At 37.7% G+C, this 15,972-nt stretch overlaps 1 protein-coding gene across 2 annotated transcripts in view; it reads left to right on the top strand.

Moving 5' to 3' along the window:
* The window catches only part of Hr51 (photoreceptor-specific nuclear hormone receptor 51), a 50,552-nt gene extending 36,877 nt beyond the window's left edge, over window positions 1-13,675 (top strand). For both annotated transcript variants that reach the window (XM_022057782.2, XM_087344269.1), the window contains 4 exons: window positions 2,654-2,751; window positions 9,397-9,635; window positions 10,177-10,420; window positions 11,150-13,675. In XM_022057782.2, the coding sequence (XP_021913474.2) occupies window positions 2,654-2,751; window positions 9,397-9,635; window positions 10,177-10,420; window positions 11,150-11,388 (820 nt within the window). In that variant the 3' untranslated portion in view covers window positions 11,389-13,675. The remainder of the gene's footprint in view (window positions 1-2,653; window positions 2,752-9,396; window positions 9,636-10,176; window positions 10,421-11,149) is intronic.
* Window positions 13,676-15,972: the final 2,297 nt, after the last annotated feature.

Raw genomic sequence — 15,972 nt, 5'->3', positions numbered from 1 at the left:
GTCTTTGTCAACTCAACACAGACGTGTGAGATAGGTTGTCAATCCCTGAAGATGGAGAGAGTATGTTTCTCCGAAACTTCTGTGTCTACTTATTGATCTAAACGTCACATAAACCCAGAACAACAACATCCATAGTTCGCGACTGTAATCTTGAGACTTGTGGGGTGAGGAAGTGGGGTGAAGGAGGAAGGAGGAAAGATAGCGTCTGCCTTTAAAGCTATGGACTTCTTGCATTCCTTGCAAGTCTCAAGATTACAGTCGCGTACTGTACATTGAAGTGTTTGTCGTTGGGATGTGGGGAAAAGATAAGAGTAAAATATAATTCGCGGATTGTTTTTGTTCGTTGCTGCGTGAATGATGGGTCGTTTGTTTCACTCCTACAGTATCGACACGTGTAAGATGCCAACAGCTGCTGATGATAGTGACTCACCTCTCCACTGTAGGTCAGCTGTAGTCAGTTGTTTCTCGACAATTGTGTGTGGAGTTGTCCTTGTGGAAGAAATTTCTCTTGGAAATAATTTTTGTCTGATTGGTGAAATGAAGCGACATTTGTTGACCTCTGACCACGTAGACTTATTTATATACTAGACAGATGTTGGACGATGATCTTTAAAATCACTATTACAGTTCAGACGATATATTAAAACATAAGTATTTCTCTTTAACTTTTATTTATTGACTTTTACCTACTTATTTTGTTATTAATCTTCTAATTACAGAAATATCGAATTGGAATCTAATGCGTGTACTTTCTACAAATTTCACCGGAATTCATAATCATACGTTGTAAATATTATTTTCTTTTTTCTCTACTTATTCAGTTGTTACAGGCAAACATAATATAAAATTTAATTGCCACATAATGTTTGAAATTTTCATTCGCTTGTTAGTTTAAAAAGCTAGAAATGATTAAGAATACGACGTTTGTAAAGCTGGCTCTGTTTATTTCTTCAGGTGAAACTAAACAAGCTAGTCATTTGGGTCAATTGGAAAGAACTAATCTCAATCCGTGTCCTGTTATGGTTTCATCCGTTGGCGGAAACCTTCCGAAACGTCTTATGTTTTAAATTTAAGTTAATAGACGAAGGGAAATATCCAAGAATATGCATAAATTTTATAACAAACCGTCACAAAAATCCATTAGTCATAACAAAAATTTTATTAAATAAAATATAACTTTTTATTTTTATCGTCTGTCTTTAAGCCCAAACAAGTTTTCTAGCTTTTAAATAACATTACTATATATAGCATTTGATGATAATATTGATGTAATTAGCATGCGTGTTCCACAAGTAATGTGCTTGTCTGGTATCAGTTACATGAAGCGTGTGAGAAGGTCTGTAAAGCCTCTAATAAACTCTGCAGTCGACTGTGCTGACAGTTTGTCACGGCTGTTGTAAATTCCCCCTACTGACAACTCCTCGCATCTCATTAGCATTACAACGAACTTTGCGCTAGGATCTGCAACTTGGAGGCTATGCTGTATACTTATGTTCAACAGATGGGCTATCACTAAACGACAGACGCGCAATTATATCCGTGATCTCTTGAGGGAAGTGCTTGATATTTTGTATTTCAAGTCTACCGAAGTGTTAACCTCATTTCTGTTGTCAATCGCCCATTAACGAAACTGCAATGCCCACTTAGAATACAATCTGATCGGGTTCACAGGTGCAGCAAATACAAAAACAGGAAGAAATGGGATAACTTTCAGTGTAGCGAATAGGTTATGGGACTGGTGATCGGGTTTACATTCCTGACAGGGCAGGTTCTTTTTTTCTGGGGTCCACCAAGCCTCCTACCCAGTGGGTACTGGTATTCGACGTATGATGGCTGCTGGAGACAGCAAGTACCTCCGAAACGTCGGTAAATTTATGCTAGATTACACGACGCTCCAACCCAGAATACAGTCATTTTACTACCGGGGTTCTTCTCTCGTGTGTAAAGTGGCCAGAGCATGAGGCAACCGCTACTGGAGCTTTATCTCCACTCACACATACGTCTGCATGCCTTGATACTTAATCAGGGTCAACTTTAACTTTACTTTCCAACACACGTAAAGGCATGATACCGAAAGCAATCGACTGTGTTAGAAAATACGAAGAAACAAATCTTGGTCTTTTTCTGTGACCCTCTGAAGCCGATAAAAGAGAGACAGGAAGAACAGCAGAAGAAAATTCAGGGGGGAGGTTCCCAGGCAATGCCCGCTCTCCTTCTGATAAGGATAAGACGGAGTGATAAGTAATGAGAGTTTTATAAGAGAGTCGGAAATTAATTTTCTTGTTGATGAATGTTGAAATTATAATTTTAAATGTTAAATTTCCAAGTACTTACGTATTCATTATTCATAATCATTCACCTATCTCAAGAATGTAGACTTGCAACACTTTGACGGATATTATTGGAAATAATATTCAGTTACATGTGTCTCAGGCTTGATACTGTCAAGACAGTGAAGATGCCTATCGTGTTTTCTTGTGTTAAGTTGCCAACGTTTCAGAAGAAAATACTGCATCCTTCTTCAGGGTAGTATGTTCCTCCGAAACGTCAATAACCACCTACAAGACCACATGGCGTCATGTCCCATTAGACATTTTTGGACTTGGAAGCACTTGCAAGAAAAATATAATTGTTCATTGTGTCCTGTTTCTAGCCCTCCAGTTACTCTAGCGATGGGTCTCTCGCCAAGGTATCACACTGGCATGCTGACGTCACCCATAGAACTGCCACCTAAACAGGAAGCGGAAGATGGTAAGTATTATTTATTCTTATCACACACGGCGAGTTTTGCCTGGGAAATTCAAAAACTCTACCGATCAAAATTCATCTAAAACATTTAACAAGTGCGAAAGACATGCCATACTAAAATTTCAGTTCATCTTTCTTTAATGTGCTATTTTAAATTACATCATTATACTTTATTTTTTATGTATTGATGAAATATTTAAAATGTAATTATTCTTTACGACATTAAACAGAATTGTCATTAGTAATTTAAATAAGACTGGAAGATAAAATTATTATCGAAGTACACAGTTTCCACATACGTTATTTTAACCTCTGCATTCTGAATGTGTCTAGCTGTGTGTGTTTATAGATACGTCGAGAAAACATTTCCACAAAGTCAGTTAACAATCTAGTCTTATGGTAACTGCTCTGATTATAATCATAAAATATTATTTTTTTTTAAGTTTTATATTGATTGTATTGTGCATATAAGAGTGGATAGTGAATTCAGTTTAATATTATTTCCTGTGAGCTGAGTTGTATAATACGTTGTAATTCATGAGTTGGCGTTCGTGACTCGTGCGCAGATGGTCATACGATCGAATTCCACTCGGTTCAGATATTTTTATTATTGTTCGCCATTTAATATATGTCGCATAACGTTAATTAACATTCTAGAGTAAACCTATTTTTAAACTTTGTAAGAACATGTTATATACAGATTCTATCCTCAAAATTTCGCCGTGTTTGTAATTGTTGACGTAAATAGAGTTTGTACTTAATGAGTTTATGTTTATAATTTATCTTCATGAAGAATTTTACAGTGTTTCATTAGTTATCGTAGTTAAACTGACGGCTAAATAAAATGTTCGCACTGCTCCATATTATTTTATATTCTGCATAAAATAACTTAAAGTTACATATTTTTAATTAATTATGGTAGTATTACACATATTTTCAGTATGAACCATATTGAAGTATGATCAAGGACATTTGTTGACCTCAGCAAGGTTTAATTTAGTTGTCTCGTCGATAGCTCGCAGTTTATATCAAAAGCCTCGACGTTGTCAGGGTATTCGATGAGGACGCACTACGTCATACGATCCAGCTTGTGTTTTGCTAAATTTAGTTCTTACAAAGAAGCAACGTTAATAAAGAGAATTACAACTTTATTATAAGTTCTTTACATTGGCGTGAAATAACCGAATAAGTGGAAGATAGTTTTCACCGCCTGTCTGTCCGTTCTTCTGCATACCTAATTTTTAAAACTACTGAATGAATTTAGATTAAATATGGTACTGAGAGGTCTGCTCTAAATTTCTGCGACGAATTTTATATTCGTTCGTTTCTGTCAACTTTTGATTAATGCTCTAACTGAAAGCGGAACAGGTGTTTAAATGTACTGATTCTCTTAACGACGCACTTAGGCCTATAAAAATTACTAATTATATTAAAATGTATATGTCATTAAGATTTCATCTGAAAATTTTTACATTTGGTGAATATTTAGCGAAATACAAAAAAATCATCATTTTTTACTCCCTGATAACATATTTGAAATCAAGGCCATTCATACAGAGCAAGAAACTTATGATCCAAGTCGAGTACACCACTTTTGCTATTTAAAATAACAAACAGATTAACTCGCAGGCAATTAGCCGTGCGGACTAATGTACTGGGTTCGAGTCCCACATGAATGTGTGTCCCCCTTTCCATGATGTGCAGTCCTGTGTAGGTAGAGGCCTTACGACAAACCGATTCTCCTTCCAAGGAGGCGTACAAACTGTCGAAAGTATTTATAAAATTTTAAGATTTCAGATTCTCACTGTTTCGAGTATGAAGATGATTGTCTCATGGGAAATTGGTAGAAATTGACCGATGTTTTAGAGGTATTTACTGCCTTCGTGATAAAAATTGTCTAGAATGGTCAAGATTCTTATTGAGCTGTAACGCTTATGCTGTAGTTTTCGTGGCAGAAGAACTCAGAGATAAATAAAATGGAAGTAGTGCTTGTACACGAGTTGTCATGATCGCGGGCGGGATTTCTTCTGCGGATTAGTTTCCCCATCTCTCTCTGGCTTTCAATATTGCTTCTACTTCTGAAGCGGGACCAAATCCGCTTGTGACGTCGGCAGCTTTTATAGGTGAAGCAGGGCGTAGTTCGATTTGATGGTAAAAGGCAGCCCGCGGCATTCGAGATTGAGATATCGAATTGATGTTGTTGTTGTTGTTGTTGCTTGCCTCACACTGCCTAATTCCAAAAAATTACCGAAGTCGTGTTTATGATTTATATTTCTTGCTTTTATTCTCCGATGTTTTATAATTGCGTACGGTCAAATGTTGCTGTGTTGTTGTTAGTATGATTGATCGACTCAGAGCTCATTTAATGATTGTTTCATCATCTCTAATTTATTTACCATAGTCGTCCACGGTTCTTAACCAAGCACCACGCTATGTATGTATGGAGAAGTCGATGGATAGCTCCATGCATTTTTGACCTCGGCACTAGCAGGAAGTGAATGGTCAGCTTCGTGCCCTAGGTAATTCACCCCAAAAGAAGCAACCCCGTTACCCCACTGGACACATGGTTGGGTGGGCCCCAGAGGTAGTTTGGACGTGCTGGTGAAGAGGCAAATCCTTCCCTGCCTGGAATCAAACCCAGGTCTACCTTAGTCATTATAGAAGACTCCTATGTAAGTTTATAAAGGGTCTGAGTACAATCACAAACACCCTCAGTCAGTCTACTGTCTCGGGGCCATATTTATATTAATATTTGTATATGTAACGACGTTGTTTCATCTGCAGCTGTTACAAATGTAATTTCGAATGAGAGGGGAAAGAAAATGCAAATATTGGAAACATTCGGCTGGAGAGACTGAGTAAAACCACAAATAACCTCAGAATAACTGATTGCTTGGTGAGTTTTTAACTGGTTACCTTCCTAACACATATAGAGATTGTGACCTCTACACGAAACTGCGTGGTACCAAGACTCGAACCCACGACGTGCAATCAAGTCGCGCTGACCAGCAGACTATTTCCCCCTCCCCCCATACGGAGAACTCGTTATGAAGTCCCGGGGGCCGCGGTGAGGGGCTGCGATGCTGGCGTCAGCTCATACGGGTCTCCTGTAGCCCGGTCGTTGATGTGACGTTGAGCTGAGCTGCCACCCGACCGATCGGTTCAACCTGGAGTCACATCGATTACTCGATTCGCGTTCCTTCACACGCAACACAGCAACAAAGAGTGTGTCGCTTCTAATTAACTTCTCTTTCTGACTTGACTTCAGTGGAAAGCTTTAATTTTAACTCTGTAAAATCATGTTTTATAAGCTGTACGTACACGAATCTAGTCAGTTTAAATTATTCGAGAGTTAATACCAAAACAAAGTTAACCGTTTGCAGCCGAAGCTCGTCTACGTAATATTTAAGAATCCATTCCGTACCGCGAAGAAAACACAACATTTCACCGTTACGAAGATCAGTTTCTTAATGATGTTTTAGGAAATGATATCTACTGAGAATCGTACAAAATACACAGTTACTGATTGTTAAAATAGGTGGTACATATGGTTACCACTGGGTTTTAAATGGTTAAAATAATGTTCGCAAGTATTTGCTTATTTTTACAGACATTTTAGCTTACTTGTCTTGTTTAATAAAGAAAATATACGTTCTACCCGTATGGCTTTATCAAATCCTTATTACTTAATACGTGTGTGCTCGTCCCTTTAAACGAATTTAATTTAAAAGACTGTATTAATATCATGCCATTAGCATTTGCAGATTTGTAGCATATGCAATTCAAACGTAACAGTAATGCAAACTTTCAATGTGGGAGAAATGCTGGATCCATTTAGGTGCAATGTAGAAACCTGACATTTTATTTGGGTTATCCTATAAGAATTTTTTATGCGGTATAAAATTTATTCCTTAAAAATTTGTGTAGTTTTCTGTTTAATAGCTGTAACTAGACACTCCTATATTCTTATCCATGGCTAATTATCACAATTCTTAATTTAAATATCGACAAGCATGAAAGCGAACTTTTCTAAATTCTATACACGGAGGAATGTTCATACCCATGCTCTTATATTGATTCTAATGTTGAAATTAAAATAAGAAGAAATGAAATGGCAGAAATGCATTTCTTCAGAACGGCTAAAGGATACAGAATTACAAGAAATAAATGTAATGATTATATTAGAGAAATATGGAGACTGACAAGTAACAAGAGAGGCATATGAGCTATTAAAAGAGATGGCTGGACCATTTGGAAAGAATATCTGAAAACGTAATCCAGGAGCTGCCTTTGACTCGAACGGAAAGAAAAGTCAGGGACGGCTTTAAAAAGATGGATGAAGCAGTTTTATTCCATGTAATCAGAACAGGTAAAGAACTTGATAATGATGATTATGACGATGATAGTGATGATTAATGTATGCACGTATGAAGAGTAGAAAGTGAAATCAATTTTCTTCCCTTGTAGTGTAACAGTTATTTCATTTGCCCCTTTTACTATGGTCCAAACATCTTCATCTTGTGTTCTTAGTTCATTTAATAGCGCCTTTTCAACTACGTAGGTTATATAGTGTTGAGGAATAGATTTGAAAAACGTGGAACGAAGCTGTCATGGGCTACTTTAACTGAGAAATCTACGAAAACTTTCAAGCAGAATATTCTACCTTTGAAGTCAGTATCGAACCCTGGACCTTTTTAGTACGAAGCAAGTTTGATAACCACTGCACATTAATTTCTTTCCCCATGATGCGGGGTTTTTATTTAGGTAACAGCGTTTGGTTAAACAGCGCACTATAGTATTCAGATACAAAAGCTCTTCTGACAGTTGAGCATCTCCGCTTTTGTGATTAATATAAACACAAGAAAGAACGGGGAAAGAGGGGAAAAATACGCCAGATTAAAATGACTAATTGGTATCAACTCCCGATGGAACTAAAATTAATTAAGAAAGTGATTTCATTTCACGGTTTGGAAGCCCCTGTCAGGACATAGTAACGTTGAGAGCGAAGTTAACGTTCGGCTCTGAATAAAGTAACTAAGCCTTCTCATACTTGTTCTCAAGTTTTAGAAGCGGAGAGAGAAAAGAAATTAATGTCTAGGTATTTAAACTTTACTCTATCACTTCCTTCTTTAGGCCTGCGCTTTGCTAAAGCTGTTCCCTTTCTTCGTTTAAAGTACTTAGTACTTTACGTAGGCCTTGCGATAAAGGTTAAGTTCTCATCGACCCAAGTACCGCGCCCTAACCCTTTGAAACCGAAGCTTATCAAAATTATACTTAAGAATTCAGTCCATACAGCAAAGAAAACACATCACTTCACCATTTCAACGATCTTCTGGTTAACGATGTTTAAGGAAATGATCGCTGTTTACAGTAAGAATCACACGAAATCCATAAATACAAAATACAGTATTATTTATTGTTAAATCAGGTGGGACACAATTACTTTAAAAGGTTAAAGTGTAGGCCAGTAAGTGGATTGGAAGTGAAGTTTCACGCATACTCAAACCCGATGCTAGGTGGTGATTAGTGATGATTCGCCCTCAGAGAATTTTGTCCCATAATGACAGAGACCCTGATACTTGTTAGATAAGACGTCTGTCTGGGCCACAGAATTAATCTGGTTCGCGGTTACAAATAGAACTGATTTCTATCCCTGCCGTGAACCGTTTCACTGCGATTTTGCATGAGTACAAATTCTACATTTCGCTGATTCGCCGAAATATTCGACTATTTAACGTCTGCTATTTGTGTGTGCTATCTTAAAACGTAAAGATTAAAATATAAAGAAATATAATTTTACCTGTTGTTTTATATGGATGTGAATCTCAGTCTCTTATGTTACTAGAAAATGAAACATTGTCTACGATGCACGAGGTTCTCACGTCGGTGAAGTTGTCGATGTTGGTCTTCTGGGTTGTAAAATCGTTTGGACTTTTAGGAATACAAAAATATTTTTTAGGGCTGAATTAAATAAACGCAACGTTGGTGTTAAATGATAGAATTTACAACGGATATGTAACGTGGACACTGCTTTACGCCTGAAGATGGAGGTAATTTTTCCTTCGAAACATTTATATCAGCTTACAAACTTACACGACGTTACAACCTACTAGACCAACATAACACAGATTGAGGGTACTGAGGAGAATGTTTGTGTTCGAACGGGATAAAGTGACAGAAGGCTGGACAAAACGGCCAAATGATTATCGCCATAATTTGTATTCTTTCCAAATATTATTAGGATGATCAAATTAAGGAGGATAAGATGGACGTGACATGTAGCGCGCATGGGGTAGATAAGAAATGTTTACCGAGTTTTGGTTTGAAAGCCTGAAGGAAAAAGACCACTTGGAAGACCCAGGCAAAGATTGGAGGATAATATTAAAATGCGTATTAGGGATATAACGTTGTTGTGTGTGAATTTGATTGATCTGGTTCAGGATAGAGATTGGTTTAGGTTTCTTATGAACCTTCGGGTGTTTAGAGTGTTGGAAACTTCTTAACTATCTGAGCGTCCTCTCATCTCCTCAAGTTACGTACGAACATACACACACCGCCATCGCGTCTGAATTCTTCTAGACGCCCGATTCGGTTCCGGGTCGAGATCCCGTATTTCAGTACAGTGGTCTTTGAACATTTTTCCTCCAGAGGACAGCATCGACGTTACCAACGAGGAGACCCTCCCCCCGGCACCCCGACCCCTCACCTGCTCTGCACCAACTCCGACGGTGTCATCGCTGGCATCTCAACAGCGGCCTGCTGAACCTACAGCCATTTATCAGCCGATCCAAGAGACGGTGTACGAGACATCGGCCCGACTTCTGTTCATGGCCGTCAAATGGGCGAAGAATCTGCCTTCCTTCGCTAGGCTTCCTTTTCGTGATCAGGTATCACACATTATGATCTATGCATTTATTATTATAAGTCGCTTTAATCTAAATAGTATCTTAAGCAAAGATGATTCTGAATTGTGTGTTGGGATATCTGTAAAACGAAGCTGTCACTTGGTACAAAATCTGTTTCATCTTCCTGTTAGCAATTATAAAGGTTAAAATCTTTTAAAGTATTAATTTTTTCTGAGTAAGATTTAGGGTTCCCATGGCGGTGGTTATGAAGATGCCACTCACGACGACTGATTTTGTTGAAGGTAATTAGTGAATAATAGTTTGTGAATCCGCTGATAATAATTAATTTAATTTTAACAAATGTCCATGAAGTTTAGTTAACTGTCCTTGAGGCCGGCGGGTTTATTAGCAAGGTTTAATGTGGCCTCAAGTTTGCAAAATGTTGAGAACCTCTGGTACAGAAACAGAAAACAGTAAATGCACTTCGCTTATTCAAAACCGCCCAGCGCTTTTAAAATTCTGCCGATGCATAAAACAGGTTTTATGTAGACTGTTAAGGGCAATATTACGTTGGCCTTTTCAGGTAATCCTACTGGAGGAAGCGTGGGCCGAACTGTTCTTGCTGAACGCCGTTCAGTGGTGCATGCCGCTAGAGACGAGTCCCCTGTTCTCCGTTTCTGAACACGCTGCTGGTGTGCCGAACGGCAAAGACAGCCAAGTGGCCTCAGACGTTCGCATTCTGAACGACACTCTACTGCGGTTTAAGGCTGTCGGAGTTGATCCGGCGGAGTTCGCCTGCCTTAAAGCAATTGTCCTTTTTCGATCTGGTGAGTTTCCACGCCTGCAGGACGCTTTGAATGTCTTACATAAGATACATGTAGGATTTTGTAGAATAATCTTCTTCAGATTGAACATTTAAAGACCATACATGACGTGAACTGGACTGAACTGGCTAAGGAAAGATTGACTATGAGAACATGATAAGAGCGAACAAAATGTAGGGGGCTAAGGAGGGAAAACCTCTTCAAATCTACCATTTTTGAGACAAACAATGAAATGAGAGCCAAGTATTGAAATTAACGCATGCTTATCTAGAACAGGGTCCTTGGGGGATCTGATAGTCGCTTGGCAACAAAAGTATGTCTGCATTTTATGGAACCCCAAAGTTTATTACAATGTTCACAATAACCCACCACCGGTCCATGACCTAAGCTAAATAAATCCAATACACATCCTCCAACCCTTTTATTTAAGACCCATCTTAATATTATATTTGCATATGTTCCCAGATCTTTCAAATTGTATTTTCAATTTAGTCTTTCAATCCAAATATTTTACGCATTTATCATCTGTCCCATGCCTGCTACATGCATCGTCCATTGTAATTAATTAGGTCGTGTTTGAAATAAATTGTGAGGGTGTGAATTAGGTTTAAGCCGAAAATGGATGGTTTAGGTATTAGCCATGTTAACGCTTTCTGTTCTATTAGTTAGGACGCCTAATTACTTTATTTAGCGAAAGTAACACAGAAAGTGCTTTTCCGGTTTGTGTTGCAGAGACACGAGGTCTGAAAGACCCTGCGCAGGTGGAGAACCTGCAGGATCAGGCTCAGGTGATGTTGGGTCAACACACTAGGGGTCAGTACCCAGGACAGGCCGCGCGCTTTGGCAGGTTGCTGTTAATGTTACCACTTCTTCGGCAAGTCTCCACAGGTCGCATCGAGCAGATTTTCTTCCAACGGACCATTGGCAACACGCCCATGGAGAAGGTCCTTTGTGACATGTACAAGAACTGAACTGATCTCGTGATGTTGAACTGTGGTGGGGGAGACCACATTGAAACAGGATAAGGTCTGCTTGTACTGATTACGGTGATACTAAGTCTCTTCCGAAAGAAGAAATGTCAGTGTTTGGTTGTAAAGTGTTGAAGGACAATTTTATATTTAGCAGAGGTGAACTAATTAACAAAGGATTGGATACAGTTACAGAATTACAAACATTATACCTTTTACTCTAAATCGGATATTGCTGGGGTGTTTAATGAATAAGTTAGACGGAAAATGTAGCATGCGAGGAGCTGCGAAATGTATTTTACATTTTTATCAGAATACTCAATACGTATATCAGACGTATCTGGACACCGTAGCGTAAATGAGAATATAAAATTGATCTTAGAGAAGTAGTTAAGCCGTGGTTAAACAGTGTGGAAAATGGCGTGCTTCGGACTGGCAGACCAGGGTTCCTTTCCTGATAGGGACAGGAACCTTCCTGTTTGTCGTCACGCCCAGATCGGCTCTGGGGTATACCCAACCACGTATTCAACGAGTACAGAGGTTAAGGTGGCTTCAGTGTGAAGCTAAATACTCAGTTTCTTGTTCAGATGTCTGGAATGCATGGAGATTTACTTGCATTCCGCGTGATGCTGAAGTGTGAAGGAAATTCTACCCTACATCGTGAAGAAATGTTCTTTGTACGTGTGGGCTGGATTGGACTAATTCAGAATAAGATTCAGTGGCGAGCTCTTATAATTATAGAACTCTATAGCATGGATGTCCTTAAGGAATGCCGTTCTGAGAGACGCAATAGACCCGCCTATTTTAAGTTGGTGTATCTCTTCTGCTGGTTGAAGCAAGGGACACTCAAATGAGGGTGAAACTCCTCCGTGTTATTTAACCAGCGTTCCAAATCTCAATTTCGTAACTAAAATATTTGTTTCAGATGCTTTTTTTTGTTGGATTGATTCTGTGCGAGACGGCGTATTGATTCCATTTCGGAAATGCCCACGACCACGCTGTATGTAATTTTTTAAAATAATATCACATAATGTTTCCAACTGAGTCAAACATAAGACCTAAAAAGATATGCTAAGTAAATATTTTAATAATTGTACTTCACAAAACATAAGTAGACATTTGCTCTAGCATTAATCTCAAAATTCGGCAGTTACTGTAACAGAAAACGTCTTCAGCAATTACAGATAAATCAGTCTTTCGACGTTTCTATATTGTGCAGAGATGTTTAATATTAAGTGAAAGTTAACAGCCTAAACAGATAATGGCTTCTATCTGTAATTGTCACAATTCCAACAACTTCCGGTTAACAATCCAGCAAATAACTAATTTTTAGAATATTTGTTACGTAGGATTTAAGGTTTTCACTGCGATGTGATTTCAGATAGTGGTCGTCTGTGTTAATCTGCTTCCATTTTAGGGTTGAAGATCTAGGCAACATGTTTCTCCACGATCCGTAACCGAGGTTGGATGACCGCATATTCAAAATACACCTCGGAGAAAACACAATTAAGTTGCTGTCCATTGGTATTTTAAAGGTCTGTGGGAATATTTGAATAATAATATTGAATTTATGTTGGGAATTGTCTATTGTCTAGAAGAACATAGGGTCACATACGACGTTTCGGGAGTTCGTTTTAAAATTTTGTGGAATACTCATCATAATCAGATGACAACCGTACAGCGAAATAAGAATATTCTAATGTCTGTGTATTTTATTTCACCTGTTACCATTGATTTAGAAAATAAAACATCGGAAAATAAATGTCGTTAGACTCTACACTGACAGCCAGTTATCTGAAGACGTCAGTAGAGCTAATGTCGTGTAGATATGAAGTACATTTCATGAAATTAACAATGCGATGTATTTCTTATCGAAATTTTGTTTTTATTAAAAGTTTATATAAGAGCGAAAGCTGAAATTTTACAAATATTTTGATTCATATTTGTAAATATTACAATTTACATAGTGATTAAAATTTCATCATGCAAGATGCCGGGGCAAATGTCTGCTTTTTATTTTCGTTGTAAATAACTTATGGATATAAATGTGTTCTTTCTGGTATAACAACGATGTGAATAAGACGAATAAAGTCATGACTGTGTTATCATGTAAATATTAGGGTGCATGCGCACGTATTTTGAGTCCAGAAAAAATAAACACGAAACACATTATGCAATTTATAGATTTTGAGCGTAATAAGATTAAATAAGTCTAGTCTCCTTTTTTGCTATAATATGTTTAATTGTGTAAATGTACACTGGTAATGTATTAAAGATGTGTGTAATCAAATTTTTAAAGTTGTTGAGTTCATTGTCAGGCTCGTACTTCGTTCACAATGAATAAAAAACATTCTGTGAAGAACGGAAAGTTTGATTTATAATGAACCGACGGTTACAGTGTCAGAGTTTGTAATTCTTAGAGCCACTTATCACAGCTTTTACACCAATAATGATGTAGCCTATGTGTAAGTTTATTCTACAGTATTCGTGAACAAAGTATAAACAGAAATCATATAACCCAAACAAAATATCATTACAATACTCCGCACACCGTTGTCAAACAATTTTAGAATGATGTTTAAACTAAATTGAGCTAAAATCAGCTAAAGTAAAGCTTTGTCCATGAATATATTAAGTAAATAAGGAAGAAAGCACAAATGACTTGTTAGCTTAGTAAAGAAATTAAGTCTGAAACAATGGAAGAGGTGTTAAAAACATCATAGCATATGAAAAGCCGTCGCTTCCAAAACGTCTATTTCATTATTTTCCTTCGTCTCGTTGTCTCGTTCAAGAACAACGAAATTTACTGTGTTGGTATTCGCCTTTAAATTGCACTTTGATTTGGGTGTTAAAAAAATACGCAAGGTTTTACGTGTTGTAGGTTTACTTGTAGAAAGAATAACTTTTATACATTTGTTAAGGGTGTACAAAAATAAAATAATTCAAGATTGCAACTAAACTTGATGACACTTATAACCGTTTAGAGCCCAGCAGTAACTGTTACAATCATCTGCTTTAAAATTAAACAATTGCGTTTCGCCTACGGAGTGTATTCATGCGTCTTGTATGATTCTCAGAATAAACAGTGATTATTTCTTTAAACAACATTAATCAGCCTAATGTTGCGTAGTGTTTTTTTACAGTTAATTGAATTTGTTCGTTGATGAACTTTGTGCTTCAAAGGGTTACATCCGATTTCTTCTTGTATGCCATACATACCTTCCCAAAGTCCATATAAGGAATGCAAAATGTTTATATTTCTCCGTCTTTCAGCAATTTTCGTGCGCATCTCTTCGATAGATTTCTATTAGATTTGGTATTTGATGTCACTTTTTATTTTGGAGGCCCCGGATTCAAATTTCGTTTCAGAAATCATCAGACAATCGGACAATGTCTTAAAATGAGACACGACCACTTCCTTTCACGTGTTTCCATTTCGATAGTGACAATCACACTACATTCCAACGATATGTACTCTATGCAGTTGAAAAATCGTCATTTAATAACCTACTCCGTAAATTAGATTATTTGTAGACGATCCTTTAGAATCATAAAGACGTAACAAAATTAAGAGATTTTTGTGCCTTGTCAATGTCATGTTTGAGAAGCTAATATTTGGTTATCAAAAAAAAAAAAAAAAAATACCACCTGTCATGGAACCAGACGTTTTACTGCTTTTATGAGTCCGCAACTGATCTTATCCTGAGACATTTAATCCTCTCTTATTTACAACATTTTAATATTATCCTCCCGCCTAAGCTTAGGTCTCCCAAGTGGTGTCTTCCCGTTAAGTTATTCTCATAATATTTCGTGTTTTACAACAGTTTTAAAAATATTGATGCTGTCGGATATTTCTTATGAATTTCTGTAATTGCATATTCGACGCTAGTAAGATTTTTACGTATTCCTACTATTTCGTTCTTGTTACGAATTCACTAACGCGGTTCATACACTACATTCAGTATCTACCCAGTTTACGTGAGCATTTATTTAAAAAGGGGGAGGGTGCGAGATATTCAGCCCCCCTCCAAAAAAAAAGCCCCAGTGATGGAGTTTTGGTGTAGAGCAAAAGGACTTTTAAGGGTTGGGAAAGTGGAAAGTATCAATCATGGCGTCTGAGCTTGCGCGTTAGAGTCCATCTCGAGAAAGAGGAACTTGGTGGTCGAGGGCGGGGGACGTCACTGCTGGTACAATGGTTCCCCTGGGAGATCGTGAAGCTAGGCTACTTTCCTGATGGAGCTATCTATCTGTTGCACTCTTCCTTTGCTTTTCTCACTCTCGTGTTAGAGCGATGGCCCTCCTCTCCTGCCTGTGCACATTGATTTATTTCCCCAAACCTCACACCGTCTTCCATCACTTCTGATGGTATCCGTTGATCAAAATCCTTCACAGGATTTATCTCTCTAGAATTAAAAATCTCTATAGGTATGTATAAAATGCTAAGGTACTTATCACATATTTAACCTTCAGAAGTGGAAACTCGTCTAAATATTTATTAATTCAGTCCGTACCTCTAAGAAAACACAACACAGCTCTGAAACGTTGGTCATTATCTACGAGATTGCACGACACAACATCCCAAAAGAA

This window comes from Zootermopsis nevadensis, unplaced genomic scaffold, assembly GCF_977971745.1.
Source record: "Zootermopsis nevadensis isolate Lab colony 2312 unplaced genomic scaffold, Znev_1.0 Znev_ptg000007l, whole genome shotgun sequence".
NCBI classification, from domain to species: domain Eukaryota; kingdom Metazoa; phylum Arthropoda; class Insecta; order Blattodea; family Termopsidae; genus Zootermopsis; species Zootermopsis nevadensis.
Note: the sequence above shows the minus strand (reverse complement) of the source record. Positions and strands in the feature narration are given on the sequence as shown.